Source organism: Ambystoma mexicanum, chromosome 8 (assembly GCF_040938575.1).
Source record: "Ambystoma mexicanum isolate Mex_15411 chromosome 8, UKY_AmexF1_1, whole genome shotgun sequence".
Taxonomy (NCBI): Eukaryota; Metazoa; Chordata; class Amphibia; order Caudata; family Ambystomatidae; genus Ambystoma; species Ambystoma mexicanum.
The window spans coordinates 588,199,985-588,219,885 of NC_090929.1; the positions used below are offsets into that span (position 1 = coordinate 588,199,985).

General features: G+C 38.3%; 1 protein-coding gene across 1 annotated transcript in view; it reads right to left on the reverse strand.

The window, feature by feature from the left end:
• Nucleotides 1-422: 422 nt before the first annotated feature.
• GPR153 (G protein-coupled receptor 153) overlaps nucleotides 423-19,901 on the reverse strand; it is a 397,691-nt gene continuing 378,212 nt past the window's right edge. Inside the window, exons 5-6 of the mRNA XM_069610290.1 lie at nucleotides 17,419-17,603; nucleotides 423-3,332 (exon numbers count right to left, since the gene is read on the reverse strand). Coding sequence (XP_069466391.1) covers nucleotides 2,571-3,332; nucleotides 17,419-17,603 — 947 coding nt within the window. The 3' untranslated portion in view covers nucleotides 423-2,570. The remainder of the gene's footprint in view (nucleotides 3,333-17,418; nucleotides 17,604-19,901) is intronic.

Here is a 19,901-nt window from a genome sequence, read left to right on the forward strand (position 1 = left end):
CAGGTGTACCTGTGTTAATGCTGGCAGCACTTCAGGAGCCGAGCAGTCACTAATAGAAAAGGAGCCGCTCAGTATAATTTGGCAGAGTAGTGTTTCCCCTGCCCCTCTGTCATAGTGTGCTCAACTGTTTCATGCACTATGCTTGTGCACAGGGCCAACGTTTCTTTCCTAATGGGCGTAAGCATCTCCCACAGTCTGTGTGTGTTACCAAGGTGCATACTGAGGCTACCTAGCTGATACATTAGTGTATTTCAAGAACAATGCCTATTAAAATTGCAAAATATGTATTCATACAGGGATAAGATTTGTAATATTGGGTTTGCTCACATGACACATATATGGAAATTAAAGCTGTTAATTCCTTTACTTGTTTTCTTATAGCGGGCGAGCAGGTCAACAGAAATCATAGTAGCAAATCAGGGTTAACAGAATCAAATCTTTTATTTGTGAAGAACACCGTCGTTCCCAGGTGCTTGAAAATCATCAAAATACAGCGGTCATCACAAGACCCAAATCCATTACAGAAGCATAAAAATTACAATTCACATATCCAAAAGTACAAAACGAATTGAGAGAAGAAGAAAACATCCTGACTAAAAGGTTTTCTTAAGCAGGAGGGGAAATGCAAGATACATAGAAAATAAAGTATCAGTGAGAGTGAAGAAGTTAGTTGCCTTGCTCCTGGCACTTGGGCACTGCTTGACAAACTGGAGGAAAGATTGGGAGCAGGACAGCGGAAAGTGGATGATATCTGGCTACAAGTAGAGGTCCTGCTCAGAGATGCAAGGGGCACCATGGCTGAGTGTTCCATAAGGAGGGGCAAGTCGCCCAAAAAAGCATTATTTTCCATTAAGGACACTCCAAAATATGATCGCTCAGCTTCAATGCTTCTTGCAGTGGATTGAAAAACAGAAATGGGAAGATGTAAAGTTTCATTAAAATAGAATCTACTGTAGATAGTCAGTCATACTGTTTCCTCAAAAGACGGTATGCTGTTCATGCTGGTTTTAGGACATGTACCTTTCTTACAGGAAATTAAAACATCTTTAAAATTATGTTTTCACGAAGAAAGAAATTGGTCAATTATCTTACCAATAGCTGACAATATTCCTCACTTTTCCCAATTCTGCTCCAGAACAGTTGCACATGTTTGCTTGTACCGGATAAAACATGACAATCAAGCGTTCAACCTCCATGAATAAAATGAGTTTGAAGTTGTCTTGTGAGCATCAGATATCTCATGTGTCATCTACCATTTAATCATATACAAATAAACACACAAATCAGCATCCAATGCATGTGGTCCTTTATGCATGATGTTATAATCTGAGAAAAATACTATGATAGCTTAGTTCAATTCACAGTATATTTTGCTATTTTGTGTTGGGAACTCAAACATATACTTGAATGCAGAGTAAATGTAACACAGAATAAAAATATGAATAAGATAAACCAATTAGAGGAGACACGACTAGGTTACCATCTTGGCCCACTCACTGTATTGAAGTGAAAAACTGTAATTACACACCACCAAAAAGAAATGTTTCTAGAATTATTATTGCTGTCAACGGGGCTTTAATGCAGACTCTGTCTGTACCTAATACACTGTAAGCCTCTCTGCATCTGTAGTCTGCCCAATTATTCCCATTATTCGCAAAAAATGCAATTATTAAAACAAATGTATTATTTGAATATTGCTAATGTTTCTGACCTGTTTGCATGCCAACAATTTCAAATGGCAAATATCACATTTTGCCCCCAAGGAATCTTACATTAACTTTGTTTTCGAAATTCAACAACATCGTGGATTACAAAAGTAAAGGACATATCTAGAAATATACCTCTTGTATGTTTGGTAAAATAAAGTCTTTCTTTTTGGTTATTCTTAAGTAAACCTCATGTCTTTCGCGGTCTACAAATATACCATGCTGTATAATTGCATCATTTGTTAACTAATCTGAACTTTCACATCAAATATCTCAATACATCACCAATTTAAATATCCATTATAGTAATGTACGCTATAGTTCTCTAAATGAAATTCATATAGTGTTCATTCATAATAACATTCTGATAATACAGCCATTACTTGCAACTTTGCTTGGATAGAAATGTGCCTGGAGTTTAGGAAAACTTTCTGGTACAATCGTGTTTTTTAATCAATGAAAAAAAAAATGTAGTTGCAACCATCATGCGTAACAGAAATCAAAAGGAGAAAAAGTACTTCCAAAAATTACGCATTAAAAATAGAATATAAAAAAATATATTAAAGAGATCAGATGTTCAATTGTTGATCAACCGTGTTTTCATTCAAAGCTGATGTTCAATGTTTGTTAGACTAGAAAGGTGAGAACTATAATACCGATATAGTATACATGTGAACATATACACTTTCCATACATTCCAATGGGGTACTCAAAGCCATTCCAGTTTTATGTAAATGCATGAAAAAGTATGTATTTCTTTGGTGCTTTGCTGATGTCCACATTTCTCAACCATGTCCAAAAGATGTTTCAATCTTCTAATGAAACTGTTTTCAAGTTTTAGTAAGAAAACCAGTGTTGGATTTTCTATGATGTCGAACCAATAGAATCAGAATGAAATGTTATATAGCCGGAGGAAGCAGGTGAACTTAGAAAACTGTTTGTACTTCCCTTGTTGTCATTTTTCACACTTTCCTTATCCCCCCATGCAGTGGTCAAACTCGTCCGATGTTTCCCAGAATCAGAAAAAATTCTCCCTGCGGGCAGTTCATCGAGAGTTGCAGTTTCATGTTGTTTACTCGCATGAACTCCTCTGAGCCCATCGGCGTAAAACTGTTTGTCATCCTCCTGAGACCGAATGGGGGCAGGTACAGAAAGCGTGCAGCTATTTCCATGGTTAGAAAACCTACGTAAACCTTGAGGTTCCCGTTCAAAGTCTGTGAGAGGAAAGTGAGCCATTGCAATGGTCTGGTGGGGGAAAGTATCTGGGATAATGGAGATGGATGACGACCTCCGAGAGGTTTTTCTTGGACTCGGGTGTGGTGTCTCGTCAATAAAACTGACTATCTCTTCCCTGCTAAAACATTTATAATCATCTTTGTAAAGTTCTTCCAGGGCAAACTGCTTCAGAGAAATGATGCTTTCTGACGACTTCCTCCGTTTACGGTACGGGATCCCATCCTCGCTATACGATATCCCACTGCTTCTCCTCCTTTCGTGTCGGGGTAAGCTAAAGAAGGACACCCCGGCCATGTCTTCTGCTGATCCCCAGCCATGAAGAAAAGCCGGAATGTGACCTGTGGTCCAAATCTCAGTCTCATCATGAGAGTATCGCCTTGTCGGTGGCACCTAAAAGAACACAAAACAAGCACGTTTGCATTTTAGGCAATTGACTTTTGTATTTTGGATGAATGTTTTTAACAATTATGTCTAATGTGAAAAAAAATCATGAACAATTATCAAAGAAACATATTTAAACAATAGTCTTAACCCAAGAGAGCATGTGAAAACCACCCTTGCATAGAGCCTACATCGTATATCAAACTAGGTAATTGTGTAGTAATTGGGTACTTTCTCTGAACTATTTATATTTGGAACGCACTTCAGTATACCAATTAAAATGCTCATTGTTGTACCTCAATTCAATTTCCATGATGTATTAAAAGAGAAAATGCATTTGAGTTATGTGTTCTGTGCACCTTTATTTAAAATGATAAATCAATTCAATCATTACGAATCTATCTTTTTAAGAAAAGGTATGTATACATTTTTTACACAATTTTACACTCCGTACACATGTACACACTCACACAAGTCTGTCCAATTCATGAGTTGATCAGAAGTAGTATAATAATAATATGCCACGTGGTGTAACATCATTGGCAGACAATTTTTAATTAAAAATCACCCTAGCAGAGTAATGTGCTCTCCCGGACCGCACAATCTGACCGTAGCTAGTATTTTATTTATTTATATTTATCCATTTGTATAGCGCAGGAGCACAGGCATCAGGGTGCAGAAGAGGGTGAGGGATAAACAAGATTCAAAAACCTAGATAAAAGCACACGAAGGCCCAGGATGAAAACACCATCAAAGGTCTATGGGCTTGATTCACAGAGTGTTTTCCTATGGGGTTGTGCCATAATAAAACACTTCTGTGAATCAGGCCCTATGTGTTTCTGTACCACTGCTCTTTTTGCAACACAATGGAAATCTATCAGCACTGACATGTCTTAGGCCTGCTGTAATGTACGCTCACGCAATTTGCAATAAGCAAATTACAGCAACACCTGCTTTGCTATTAAAGGTTAGTCAGTTACTTTGAATAATATTGTGTATGAATTCTAATTTAGATCCCAAAGCATATGCTATATAGTTAAATGGCTCTTCAACCATTAAGCTAAATGCAGTTTGTTCCCATGCCTGAGTCAATCTCAGTGGCTGAGGACCTTGCACCACCTTCAGTAGGGAGGGGTAAGCCTTTGATTAGCCAAGAAAAGAAAACAGTACCTCCTGTTACTGTGTAATTTATTGTGAATATAGCAGGGTTATCCTACTGAATAGGAGAACAAGAAGCAAACTGGCACTACAATGCCCAAGTGTGCACTGCATTAAAGATAACTCTCCTTTCACAAACCTGTAAAGCAAGGCCACCAGTTTGCAAGAAGATTTTCTAAATGAATTCACACAGCCGCCCAGTCCCAAAACATAGGTTTGACCCTTTCCATGGCCATCCGTGAGTAGCAGAGTTAGCCACACGAAGCCAAGATCAATCAGCTGACTAGTTCTACTCAAACATGTTCATTAATATTTGAATCCTTTTGGGTATGTTTACTCCATTTTTACACCATTTCAGGCTGTCTTTGACAACACGTCCTATAAGGTCTGAGAAGACTTCCAGGTTGAGATAGCCTTGTTTTTATTTTAACCTTATTTGTGAACTTGTACATGGTGCTCACACAATGGAGTCGTGCATAAAACAAGGGGTGAGGAGTAACACAAAACAGGGGAAGTGAATTTGAGAGCAAGTTTAACTGGGGTCTTTATAGGGGGCAAACAGATGGGTCTTCAATGTGTTCCTGAACTTCAAATAGACTTGTTTAAGTCAAATATATAGTTATAGAGAATTCCTGATAGAGGAACTTTGAAAATCGTGATATCCATCCCCAAAATGAATGTGCTTCAGCTATGCTTTGGTCGACTGGTTTTCTGAATCCATCATTGGGCATCTGGTAACTCATAGTGTAGTAATAGTTTGGTGAAGAATATGTGAACTGGACCACTCAATGCTTTGTGGGTTGGGCACAGGATCTTAACAATCCCCCATTTTTTGGATGGCACCCAATTTACATTTTCCATGGTCTGAGTGTTAGAGTGTTATTGTGATTTTTCTTTAAACTGAAGGAATACAGTGTAATGTTAAGCAAATCTCTTATCCGGGAGACAAACATATATAACAGAGTAGTCAAACCGATGATGTTTGCATTAACCAACGCATCCCCTGGGACCTTAGTAGGGTGGTGAGATTAACAAGTACATTATGCTGCATGATGCTGAGGCGAAGTGATGCATCAAGACATTCCATTGGGAGTATTGTCCGAGCACTGAGGAAGCAGATTCTGCCATGAATATGGCACGTCTATAACTCTACTTGAGAAGAAGCAAAGATCTGACCCATACAAGCAAAGCGTTTTTGCAATGTTCTTTGATGCCTTGTGTTATTTATTAAGGGCGCCTGCTGTATAGCCGAGAGTAGGCACACAATAGCACTAGCCCCTATAGATCTTACCTCCGAAAAGATTATCATTTGGATCAGTGTGAGTCCTGGATCAACATGAAGTGGGCTAAGGTAGTGAACTTTGCTCTGTCAAAGAAGCGTATCATAAATAGCAAAAATCACTGTGAAAGGGGAACCTGCGAAACACACATCGAGTGAGTGTGGATTTGTGGTTCACTACTTTCACAATACTGCTCTGAGATTATCTAGTGACTGCAAAAACTGTCTGCTGGCTACGTCCTATTATCATTATAAAGACCTTGCATCCCAGTATGATGTCTAACAGGACTGACTCCTGCTAGTGGTGTTCCCCCCAACCACAAGCATCAATCTACAAGGATATGGAGACATCACAGAAAATCTATTGTAGCTAACTCCCACTGGAGAGAATTCTTCTATGCCAGAAAACCAATCAGAGTGCTACCTATGAACACTCTCCACCTTAGAACATTGCATTATTCTTTGAACTTTTGGATATGCCTGCTCCTGTATGGGGCCTTTTTTCACTACAAAGGTAGTGTTGAGTAGATTCAAGGAGTCCTCCATTGGGGACCTTTTCTGACCCACTGTTATTTCAGAGAACCCTGCTCTGCATGATTCACTAAATGTGAAAGTAATATTATTCAGTTGTGGCAACCACTGTGTTATGCTGCTAGGCCCAATCAAGCAAGGAAAACTAATCTATAGTCACTTCTTCACTTTGCTGAGCATCTTTCCGCTGGCTTAGATATCAATGGCCCCCTAAGCAAAGATATATTAGAGCCGTTGTAGACTGTAGCACTACTTTTCCTTCCTATTATGTTATTATTTATTTTTTATTTTTCAGTTTCTCATGAATGCATCCATCATAGTTTGAACTTTATTTAATTAGATATTACCTTCCTTATCATTTGACTGTTGTTAATGATCATTCACAGGATTAAGAGTGTGTCTCGGCTACCAAAGGGAGAGCCAATGGTACTTTGAAACCCATTTAGCACATGTCTGTCTAAAACAGCTGAGTGTAGGTGTTATGGGAGCTCAGGTACTGTGATATTGCCTATGCCATGTCTTCTACTTACACGTGACCCTTGAATCTCTCATAGGTAAGGTGATTAACAATGTACACATGTCACTGTTAATGCTTGGATTTGTCTTTAAATTGTACGTTTATATGCTGTCCTGAAATGGTAGTAAACATGTCAGTGATAATTCAGTTTACATTCACATCAAAATAATAATGAAAACCAATAAAAGACTATAGTAGTAAATTTAATTAACGCCACTTTGTACTATTTGAAGCCTCGCTGCAATATGGTCTCATATGTTAAATACAATTTAAAAATAATGCAGTTATGAATTGGCTGATTTTCTATGGCTTAAATACATGTTTGTGAACTCATAAAAGGCTGAAAAGCAGTAAACAAGTGTGATGAGCATGTCTGGCCCATGATTGCACTCTGGTAGGTTCGATAAATGGTAAGGTTTTTAAAACAAACACCTCAAAGGGATGAAACCCAACATGACATATTTTTAACAGAAACCCAATTTATTTTTTACAATACATGTTAGCACAACAAGAGTGCAAATGGGCAGTGAAAATCAGCCTTGTCATGGAAATGACTAATTCTCTACCAATCAGAATGCATCGACCATTCTGCAAGGTTTGCAAGTGATGGTTACAAACTTCTGATAAAGGAATTATTACTTCTTAACTGATAAATTCTTCAACGCGGTCATCCTTCATTTTTCCCAGTACTATAATCAAGTATACTAAAAAAATATAAAGATACAAAGAATGAAGTGTAGGGTGGGGTTTGCAAATACAAAAGATTATTTAGAATATATCAGTGATACAAATTCAAAATACACATGACAAACATTGCAAAGTACAATTTCCTGTTGTTTTAAAGCATTTTCAGCATAAGCTCTAATTTTCAGTCCCTACCAGACTGACATGTAAATATGCGCAACATATTCCTTCAAAAAAATGCTGACTTGTGAAAAATAGCCATGGCTCACTTTAGGGCCCCACCACCGCTGATGATTGCTTTGCTACATACATTAATTGATGTATTAAGAACAATTTTGTGATTAAATCACTTAATACCCCTTTGAAATCCTAACTAAAAGTACATGCCGATGGGTATAGAAATTGATCATTAACCTACTTTTACTTTTGCACGTGGTCATTTTGACATGTATTTGGTTAACACTCGAACGTGAATGTTCTAAGGCACTTGAAATATTAGACGTATTAGAATAGCCCAATTTGAGGAATTAATGTGTCCATAGCGCACATTGTAAAAGATTAAGCTAAGCACAAAACAATTATTGAAATTGAATGGTGCCGGGTTCGGTGCGCAGGTTGTTGTACCGACCTGGCTACCCAGCCCCTCTGGCGCCCGTACCTGGGAGGACCAGACTACAGCTCTCTCTCTGAGCCCACCACGATACTCAATTGGCCTTGAAAAAGACTTAGGTTGAAACGTGCGTCGGCTGTTTGAACTCAATTATGTTGAATATTTGGCAGTCATTGCCACAAAGATGTTTTCTTTGGTTCTGATCAACCAAAAAAATAAAAAATCACATGCACCAACAATTCCTTGACTCGACCATGAATAAGAACCACTAGCATAACTGCAACCTCGTGGACTAATATATCCAAGCAGCGCCTACACTGATCCACAGGTTTGTCGTCCCCATCAATCTTTCAACCAACCGGCTGATTCTGAAATAGCCAACAGGAGGGGCGCAGGGGATAGGAAGTCCGGACACTGATAACTCCAACCAATGAATACTTTGATAGAACTATTCTAGCCAAATCTCATTAAGAAGTGTCCTGTATTGTATGAGATAAATTCATATTTGTATACAACCCTTAATGAAATGGACGAGCTGTCTTACATCTCAAAAGAAGGTATCAAGGTGGGAAGCACATTGTAGGAATATGCCAGGAATGTCCGTAAATCACGGTGAAAGAATGAGGCAGAGTAAATTGATAAATAGGATATATTGGACTCCAGAGAAAATCACCCTCATTATGACATCGGCCTCATAATACAGGCACGGCTGCCGCCAATGTCATTTTCTTTCCGACGCCCACGAATGGGAAATTACTGGGTCACTACGCCTCTGCCAGACCTGGTAATTGCCCATTTGCGGGTGCCGGAAAAAAGATGCTCCCCATTCCCATTCACCCCCATAGTGAGGCCCAATGTGTCAAAAGGGCCTCTGTAACTCCAATGCCTGCGGGGGTGTAAACACAAAGTTGGATTTCTGGAGCATATGTTGTGGGACTGTTACAAAGTGAGGACTTTTTGGGGTGTGGTCACATAGGTACTGAACTTAGTTCTGGGCTTGGATATGGAATATTAATTTGAGACTCTGATCTTGGGAGAAGATACCTAGCTCGAAGATCTGACCTATTCTCAAACAAGCTGGCTTTTCAGGGCTTCTATGGTGGCCAAACAGATTATTCTATGGAATTGGAAACCCACCATCTTTCCTACCAACTCTGTGTGTCTGCTGGAGATGTATTCCCTCTCCAACACCACGTCTGAGATGTCAAAAGTCAAGCAAGACATTTGAAGATATTTGGAGCAAATTTCTGGCCTGATCTCTGCTTAGTGTGCACATTGGAAGGGACAGTTCTGCTTCATTTTTTTATTTCTCTCTCTCTCTCTCTGTCTCTCTTTTCTTCTTTATTCTCTTTCTCCCTTCTCCTTCTTTTGTTGTTGTTTTTAATGTACAACTTTTAGATTTCATTGTGAACGTTTAAAATGTGTTAAAACCACACAGGTTTAATAAACAAATACCTTGGGCATCATAAACATAATTTAAAAAAACATATCCTTAGCAGTGGTTGGTCTGGACAATTACTATTAACCCACATGCCCAAAAAACATTCCCATGACATATAGAAGATTATCTGGGGCCTATCAATCTACAATCTTCAAGTGAGAGTCAGACAAGATGGAAACAAGTTCTAGGGGCTTGAATCATCAGATGAAGTTCGGATTAAGTTGAGGGTTGTAGGGTTGTTTTAACTAGGAAATAGACTGTGAAATTAACTTAATAGGTAGAACAAACTGGAAAAAGAGAGTGTCATACCTATTTGGAGGGCAGAGTGCAGTATGAGAATGGAAGGTGAGCTGAGCAGAAGGTAAGACAAAGTATATATAAAGAGCCCGGTAATGTGTGAAACCAGCATGTCACACATTATAAACTGATTGCAATAAGTATAGAAAGTATGGCCCCTCAGCAATAATTGCAAATTTGTATCAAGTACAGAGATTTGACACACTCATCCTGGACATTTATCTACACATACTCAGGAAGACCACCAATCAAGGTTACCTGTACATGCGATGTTTGGTCCCTGGAGACCCTAATCAAAGTCCTTGAGAGCAACATAGCTGAAACCAATTCTTACAGCATCACAGTTGTGTTTGGCCAAACCTGCTCTTTAATTTGTGTACTCCACTAGTAATTCACTCGGGGTCTTTGTCATGGCAATTTGTTTGTGGAGAGAATATCAGTGTAGGAAGAAGGGCGACTCGTTTTAGGATCTCGGAACATGATGAAGGCGGTTTCATTAAAAAAGTAGCCTGTGGACTGGAATAGTTTTGCTACCAATGTGGGAGTACAGTACCTATATTGATTTGACACACATTTTGAAGTTTATAACATACATGATTACAAATGTGTATTTTAGTGTAAATTACATTTTTTTATACCTGTATGGATTGTAATTTATTGATGTGATTTTGCAAAGTCTGTGTGTAGGAACAACTATGAGACACAGAGATTACCTCAAATTGAAAGTGAAGAGGCATAGGAATACTGTATTGCTTCATTCATGAAGTGTATTTCTCATCAGCTACCATAAAAGGTCACCTGCTCCCCTAAGAGAACGCACCTACAAATGGTGTAGAGTTTCCACATACACCAGAAACATTCTTTTGAACTGGCCCAGGAACTGTATTTTACCCAACTTTAAATTTGACAACAGGAAGTGCTGAAAGCCTGATTTCAAAATGTAACTAGCTGCATTAATGAAACACTGTGCCCCTTCTGTACTAAAACAATGTACACTGATGGAAGCTACAAATAAAAAAGCCTTGTTGAAGGTCAGAGAGCATTACATTTCATCAATAATCACTTAATTCCTTATAAATCATGGAAATGCATATCTTAAAATGCAAAGAGACCCAGTGTGTCAGGAATGTCCCACTGTAAACAATGTATTTCGTTTTCCAACTGCAATTGAAACCTTGGTTTATTCTTTCAAGGTGATATATGTTTAACAGATAACACTGATACTTGAATAAATGCATGTAGAAATATATTGTGACTAAACAATAAATTTGCATGCAGTATTTTAAAATAGGAAATACATTAGTGTTTAAATGGTATTAGAAATTAATGGTTTTCTAACATGCATGACAAGGGCATTGTGTTATACCCTGTAGAAAGGGAAAAGGGCCCACAAGCTCAGAGTGGGAGAGTAGAGAAAACACAGCATACAGACAAGCAAAAAGGGCTGAGAGTTCAAAATGTTAAGTGAGCAAGATAAAATAAGAGACAATCCAATATCAAGAAGCCAGAAGAGGGGACGTCTTAAATTGCATAAAGTAACCTGTCGAAGGTTGTGTTTAAAAGTTTGTGAGAGATATACACCCAAGGATACAACAGAGAGAGGAGATTATCACAAGGAGGACTCCCCTAAACAGAACACTAAAGAGGGGGCAAGCGTGTTTTTAAAGAGGTACAGGAGCTCATGAAGGAAACAGCAACAAGATTTGTCACTTTACTAAAGACTAACTTCTGTGATTGCCCAGCTGTATATATATATATGTTGTTGAATTGCAATCTTTAGATTTCAAGTGCCTTAGAAAACATTCTTCAGAGTCCAATGAGAGTTAGATCAGTTTCAAAACCTTTTTAATTTCGTTTAACATAGATTTCCAAAAACTGTTAGGTTAAAGTTTCTTTTATCAAACTTTATCTTTTCCAAAAAGCCTCTATCAAACTTTATCTTATCCAAAAAACCTCTTTATGTGTTTCGCCACTTAGGCGTGGCTCCTCAGAAGGTCAAATTGATATGATGTGATATATAATATGATAATGACATTGATGGTCAAAAAGGGTGAAATTAGTTTTGATTTTACATAAATGTTCTTGTGAATATGTTTTGAGTTTGCACATCTAAAAAAAACTATATTGAAGAGAAAAAGAAAAATTAATCATGTCAAGTTTGCTGATTTAATTCATTGTATTTCTGACTGGTTTAATGGACTGTGAAAGGAATTACCCTTTCAAATAAATGAAAATCAATGGCTCAATTATAATGATGTTAACTTACCCTGCTATATATTTGCAGGTAATTGCGTTGGGTCACCAGTCTAATATTTTCATATAAACTGGCGCTATATAAAGTCCTCCAATTTCTAGAGTCAAGACAAAAGGCAGGGTCGGGGGGAAGAACAGAAACATTAAATAAATGTGTTTGAAGGGCTTGATCAGTCATTAACTATCTTAATGCTAATGCAACATTATTCTACAGATTTGAAACAGTAGCTGTAGCGAATTTAAAACAAACAAAGGTGTTTAAACAAAGGCTAGTAGGACTTAAATGAGACCTTTCAGACTTCTACTTACTTGTTTTGAACCCAAATGGATGCGGAAGGATGCAATTGTCCTTCCTGGATCGGCCACGAGCAGCAGTCTGAAAGTAGCTCCTTATTTTAAATTTGCAGGCGTCCGGGCATCTGACGTCACTGCTTTCATTATTCATGTGATGACATCAGAACATCCTTGTTTGACGCTCAGTGCTTCTTTGTTTACTTTCTTGAAATTACAGTTTCACTAGTCTTTTCTATAATGGCATGTGTGCGGTGCACATGTGTGTTGAACCAAAATGTAATGTGCAGTACACCTTGAACTAATATTTATCATACTACTTAGTATATTTTGTACAGTAAAATATTTGTCAGTTCTATAGGATTAGATGAGTATATTATACATTTGATTGATTTAGTGTATATTGGGAGGATACATATAAAGTCAATTTCAAGAATATTTATCTCAAAAGGTATTTTTGGGGGATAGATCAAGAAATTGAATTAAAGAATTATTCAAAAGTGAGTATGAAAACTCCCCAAATTTAATTTGACATAGGATATGTTGGATTTGTTTTCTGCTAAATCCCAGGATTATGAGATGGTTTCCACTAAGGCAAACTCATTACAAAGATAATCTCTTTATTTTCTAGTGTGAAATGCACTTTGCTTTCATGCTTTGTTCAATGCCAAATGAGATATCATTGCAATAAGAATCAAAAGCATGTTTCAGCTCTGTTTGAGCAGTGGAAAAATGGTAGCTAATATGTGCAACTAAAGCACAGTCTTTTGTAAATTAAATCAATGAAATTGCTCCAAGAGTGTTTTTAAAGGTGAGTCAACAACTTAGGCTGCGATTCAAATGGCCACATTCAGTAGCTGAATAGAGAATGTCTTCAAAACTTGCGAAAGCAATGGATATTTAAAAAGAGAAATTAAGAGAGGATGGGGGTTTAGTTGTGTCACTTCCACTCCTATAGAAAATGATGCCAAAGTAAATTACATTCCCTCCTCTCTCTGCAGCTGTGGGACTTGATTTGCGAAGTACAGTACAAGGAGTACTCATTTCGGTATTGCAAATAATTGAAAAAAATGTCATGTTCGGTGTGCATTTTAAATTGATAGCACTGCTTTCCTAGCCCAAACCTTCAGAGATGGAACCTATTATAACCCGCATTCAAATTGCATGCAAATACTAGCAACTCACAGCACTCTACTTACATGTAAGGGCAATTGACGTCTATGGAATGATAATAGTGGTGATATGTATGCAACCTTTCTCTGGTACCAATACTTTTCATTGATACTGGAGAAAAATGAAGAAAAGAAAGCAAAGAAAGGAAAGTGCCACTTTAAAAACAAACATTTGAGCTCACAGCTGAACAATGACATGTTGCGAGTGAATGTGCCATGTTTCCAGTGCATCTATAATAAGTGCATATCTATAAAATAAATTTCACGCCAATAAAGTAAGTCCTTGCAGTTACCAGAAATTGTACAATCTGGGATGAAAAGCACAGCTTTTCATAGGAGATTCAAAACCGAATATGAGCATTGAATTGTGTATATTGTCCTTTACAGGACTGGGAACAAGCTTTGTAGAAAGAAACCTAAAAATACTTAAACATGTAAAGTTTTTGGCAGGCATTTGATGACAAAGAAAAACATATAATTAAGTTCTGTTTAGGTGACAATTGCAATGTGGAAAAAAGTGGCTTCAAAAGCTGCATTTTGTCAGTCAGTCAGTCAGTCAGTCAGTCGAAAGCTTTATTTCAGTAAAATAACCATAAATGCATCAAGATAAAATGCATATAAAATATTGACAAATCTTAACAGTATAAAAACAGGCTAAACCTTTATGTTTATACCAATCAATAAAACCAATGAGTCCCAATAGATAAAATTCATGAATCATACTCAATAAAACCAAACCGCATATGAGAGAAGAAGAGAAAAGAGAAAAGAAAAGGCAAAAAGTCAAATACAACTACATTTTCTAAACAAAGGTAAACTAGTCTTGATATGCCAGTGGTTTCCCATACCCCAATAAGCTACAGGACATGAATGGCCTGCTTTCTCATGAGGAAAGTGTGAACACTGACCATTGAAGCTCACCATAAAACCTTATGACTTTGCTTGGATCCTGATTCAGAGACATGCCTGGGTAATAAAAACAAAGGCCACCCATTTACCACTTCCATATGCCACAGTGTCTGTGCAGAAATACCCTATGTATACAATAAATAGGCTCCCTGTAACAGTCCCCTCTCAAATAATCCAATATTTCAAACAGTCAGGCATTTCTGCTTGGAAAGCTTTCACACTGTTAGGGACTGGATGTCTCACAGAAGAGGCAGTCAGATGTTGGAATAATTTACAGGGGGTGGGCAGATGTTGTAAATGGCCCTGCCAGCCTAACTTCCAAGAACATTTGCCATGATGACCAACACTCTCAGGATCATACATATCTCAGTGCCAAGAGGAATGGACACCATTTGGCTGCATCAGCCAAGAAAGTGGACACACCCACTGCACATTGTGTTGAGATGAGAAATGCATAAATTGATTCACCAGAGTAATAGCAATCTGATGAACATATTAATAGGATGAGGAATATTATGTTTCAGAAAGTTATTTTTATTTAATGCAAACAAATCTAAGATGACATTACATCAAACGGGAGGGAAACTGGTTTTTAAAGTAACTATCGTCAAACTGCCCTCCTCATTAATATGCCCAATCAGTACGAAGCAGGTGGTTTAGTGTGACGTCCCTTTTGGAATCCTGTCCAATCTAGTACATTGACCAATTAGATTAGAGAAATTATACACACCTCTAAAGGGAGTATTCCTGCTGTATAAAAGTTAAAACCCATAGATTCTACAGGGAATGACTCGCTCACTCACTGATTCTCTGATTGCTGATGTAGAGAAGGGAGAATTGATAATAACAGAAAGAAGAATGGAATCGATGGTTTGGCTTTTGTGACCCTTTTTTGGATTACAAGCAATACACTGCAAGAGAGGCCTTCCTGCAGTTAAAGTCCCAAGCCTTCTTTAGTTGAAAAGATAGCAGACATGACCCATACAGAAAGAGGGACACTGGCTATGGAGGAAAGCTAAGCCCATCTTGATGACAGATGCCCACCTGTGGCTAGAGCAGGAACATGAACCAGTCCTTAAGAAGGGGCATAACTGTTTATGAGACAGCCAAAAGAAATGAATATGTAAATATAATATTAAGGGGAAATAATACTGGGGGGAGGGAAACTCTAAAGGGGAATAGATTAAATGCCAGGTCTTTTTATTAGTGAAAGTTCTGAGTGGGTGTGGTATATAATTTCTCTGTAGACATCCTGAGAAACAAAAAAATATTTCAGGTGTAAGTTCTTCTGGAGCCACTCGATTTGATATACTACACCCTAAATGGTGTGTGTATTGGGAGATCCCTGACGCCTTCTCTGTGCAAGTGCAGACTAGGAGCTCAATGATATCTCACTGTACACTTGCTTAAAAGGGGAATGTAATTGAAGCAATTCCTTGGTAACATCACCAAACAAAGTTCTCTTGCTGGTGCTAATCCACTCAAAAATAAGGGGAAAGGGTTATTAACCATTACACATTTCCCCCGCCTCTAAATTGTCCAATGAAAATGGTAGAAATGAAATAGAAACACCACTGAAAGAAATTTAGCAAACATACACGTTGGACATATATCTTCCTCTTTACAGGTGATTTAAATATGGGAAAGGCAAGTAGCCGATATTTCAAATTAGCTTCTAAAATGCTGTAATTGAGTAAAGAGCGGAGGTATCTATTTTCAATAAAGGGTAAGTAGCAAACTTTAGATAGGCAGGGATGATCTGATTGAATTTATTTTTTAACAAATGAAAGCCTTATCCTGGGACCCTCATGCATTTTCAATCCATGGTGCAGGTGCCCTCAGGGTAAATAAAATGTATACATGTTGATGTATGTTTGATACAAAATGTAGCAGAGAAAAGTGATGTGATCAGTGCATTGATTATTCTTCATTGGAATTTCATAGATGTATAAACTGTGTACATGTAAATTGTTTAAATAATGTCTACTTTATTAATAAATAGACCTTCTGTGCAACCCTGTGTGTTTATTGTCACGAAAGAGGAGGGATGCTTTAAGGAATCAATATCGGTAAATTGTGGGTCCAAGGTTCATGAAAAGACCTTTATTAAATAAATGAAAATTGTGTACACCTGATTTGTGGTGGGTGGAAAATTCCCAAGAAATGATCGTCACCCGATTAAATCATCCTACACGTTCCATTATCAATCCATCTCTCAAACCTAGATACAGGGAACTCTAATTTTCCTCCTTGTACTCTAGCACCTTAGTACAGTGGTCAAAGTGAGCGGGAGCGGTGCTCCTCTACTTTTTTAAATTACCTTTTACAGCTCCCATTCTTTTATTTTAAAACGAAACCGTCCCAGAACGGTTTCGTTTTAAAATAAAAATGTAGGAAGAAGTTGAAACGTACACTTTCCGTGCACTGCACTGAACGTTCCCTTAAACAGCAGGTTCAAGTGTTGGGGGGGGTGTATTGTGTGTGAGAGGGGATGTGGTGATGGGGTTTATGGGGAGCGCAGGCAGGCCAGCAGGGAACATAGCTCCACTACTTCTTTTCGTACACTTCTACCACTGCCTTAGTATCGGTTTAGTGTATAATTATTCCTGCCTTTAACGGCGTTGAGCTGAAGACTACACAACACACCGCATAGAGTTTGCATGCACCTCCAGAGCAACTATCTATCGAAAATATGATTTAAATGTGAATCACACTCCTAGTTATATTCTGAGTTGCAATGTTTCCTTTGTAGTTTTTCTCAAACGCATTTCATTCCTCATAGAGAATGAGTTATAACTATCAAAGGAAACCAAATTACTTGGAACAAAATGTCGTTGTAAGATTTCCCAACTTGAATCCTATTTCAAAATCCAGATCTCAGTAGCTGCGTTTTTTATGCTGTAGAAAATATTGATTTCTCTGTTTAGAGAAATGGTTCCATTGATTACATTACCTGAAGATAATGCATTTTGTCTTCATGCATGTCCCTCAGAGGAAAGATCTGTGGAATTCCTCTTTCCAGCGCAGAAAATTCATACTTGGTAATGCGGTCCATCACCATAATATCTCCACCATAATTATAGTCAAACGGTCTGTCGTAAATCAAATCTGAGTGTATTCCTCCGTCGTGATTATGTTCTAGAAAAGAAAAGTACACATATCCTTTATTATCAAACCACAGTGGTAACTATTCATTGGGAAGTACTTCTGTATGCAACAAATATATTATATCGGTGAATAGCATAGTGCCACAATGACTCTTTAATGTAGTAGGCTGTCTATCTTCAATCACCTGAACTAATAAGCTTTTCTTATTATCGATCCATCATCAATAACTAAATATTAGGAGGAACCTATTCTACTTCATTTCACCTAATTTGTTTTCACTGAGACAAGATGTCCAACGACTTACCACCCATAGCATTGTTGTGATTGGTGTTATTATGGTTGGTTTGCTCAGGGAATTTGATGCGTTTCCTCTCCTTGTATTTTTGTATCTAAATATGTGTTTTCTTTTTATGATCATTCTTATTCTTTTTATATTCTTTTTACGTAAAAGCAATTTTTATATGTAAAGTTTCAATGTAAACTAAATCACATTAAAATTATATATATTGTTGTGATTGCAGATTGAATCAAAGGCTGAGCTTTGAGCATGCAGACAAGGCCCACTGGGAGAGGCTGTGGGTGGGTAGGTAGGATGATGGGACCACTATGCAGCACTATATCGGATGTCATTTTTCAAGTGTCATTGCCAATCAATGCATGACCCTTTCAGTTTGTTTGGCCTTGATTTTCAACAGGAGAAAGTGGGTCATCACAAGTGTGACAGTAATGGTAAAACATGCAGTATTTCCCAATATTGCATGGTTTACTGCTCCTTCAAAGTTTCAGTTTCAGCAATGAACCTCCCAGACACCACCTTGAGAACTGCCTGTGCAGTATTACCTTGTGCAGAATATCACATCTTACCAATGGAGACATATGGTATTCTAAACTGGGGAATAACCAAAGGGTCAGTAGTACTCTAAATCATGCAGATCCTTCCAATTAGCACATGTTTACCAAATGTGGTAATGCTAAAACAGTTTGCCACCATTACCAGAGGTAATACCTCCAAAATAATTGTAATCCTCCCCGAAGTCCTCACAAAGAAGCACCAGCCAACACCCAACCGACAATGGGGAAATGGCAAGTTTGGCAGGACGAGAAACGCACTAAGGTCAAAGCACTGCACGTCAAGGGTGGTGGATGCCCCCAGCATGATAAATAGCTGGAGTAGCTACAAGTACATGTCCCTATAATGTTCCTTCCCCTCGATGTTTCTATGATGCCCATAGAATGATTGATTAAGCTATGTGAAGAAGGACACTTGCTACCATGTGGTGGAATATCATCAAGGGAGTCGGATTACTCTGGCTTTAGTCAGGTGACCCAATCCGTGGCACCAAAGCACAGATGGAACCAAGAAGGGGAGAAGGGGGATTGGGATCTTCATAATCGGTAGTACTGGAAACTGGTGCATGATTTTGAGGAATGCTATCCTGCAGGTTTAAATGGGCGCATCATAGTCAGAGAATGTCTGCCACGCAGCAAAGAACCCATTCTGTACCAGAGGACACAGGGTCCACGGATCAAAGGCTAGAGTGGGAGGCAGAGGAGAGATGCCAACCACTGCAGTGGAGTGGAGGGAGTACACTCATGTGGACCAAACCAGGAGAGTACAGCCAGAGATGAGAAAAAGGCAAAACACACAAGTGAGACAGGAGCAAGCCCACAGGACTAGATTCCACATGTAGCAAGAAGAAGACAGGGTGAAGAACACGATAAAGAGAAATGCTCAGGGCCAAAACCAGACAGAACACCCAATTGACAATGTGGATAAAGATAGAATGGTGGCATGCTTGAACATGAACTATAAGTACCTGGGATGTGCAAAGAAAGACACTGAAAATAAATGCGGCCTACTTCAACCTGGAGGGTAAATTCCAAGTAAATGAAATTAAGAAATGCTGCATGCTGGCACTTGGAGCATTATTTAGACAGACAGCTTTCAAAGAGATAATCAGCGGAGAGCAGTTGACATACATGTGTTTGGAGCACTGGGGCATGTCGTCAAAACACGATCTCTATTATCATGGACCAAAAATGTAGCTGTAATGCAAGAGTCATAAAGGTAATTTCAGTTAACAGGCCACAAATATCGTAACCCCACAAGTGAAACGAGAGTGGTCGGTATCTTTCCTGGACTGATAAAGCTATGTATTAAATAGTGCTACTCTATAAGACAATAAGAATGAACTCCTATGCAAAAAACAGTGCCGGTTATGCAATTAGTTTGCATACCCATAGTGCTTTTCTCTGTAGCTTAGCTCTTAGGGGAGCTTCCTGGGATGGCTGCTCGGTGGAATGTTAACTCTGTTGCATGTCAACTGA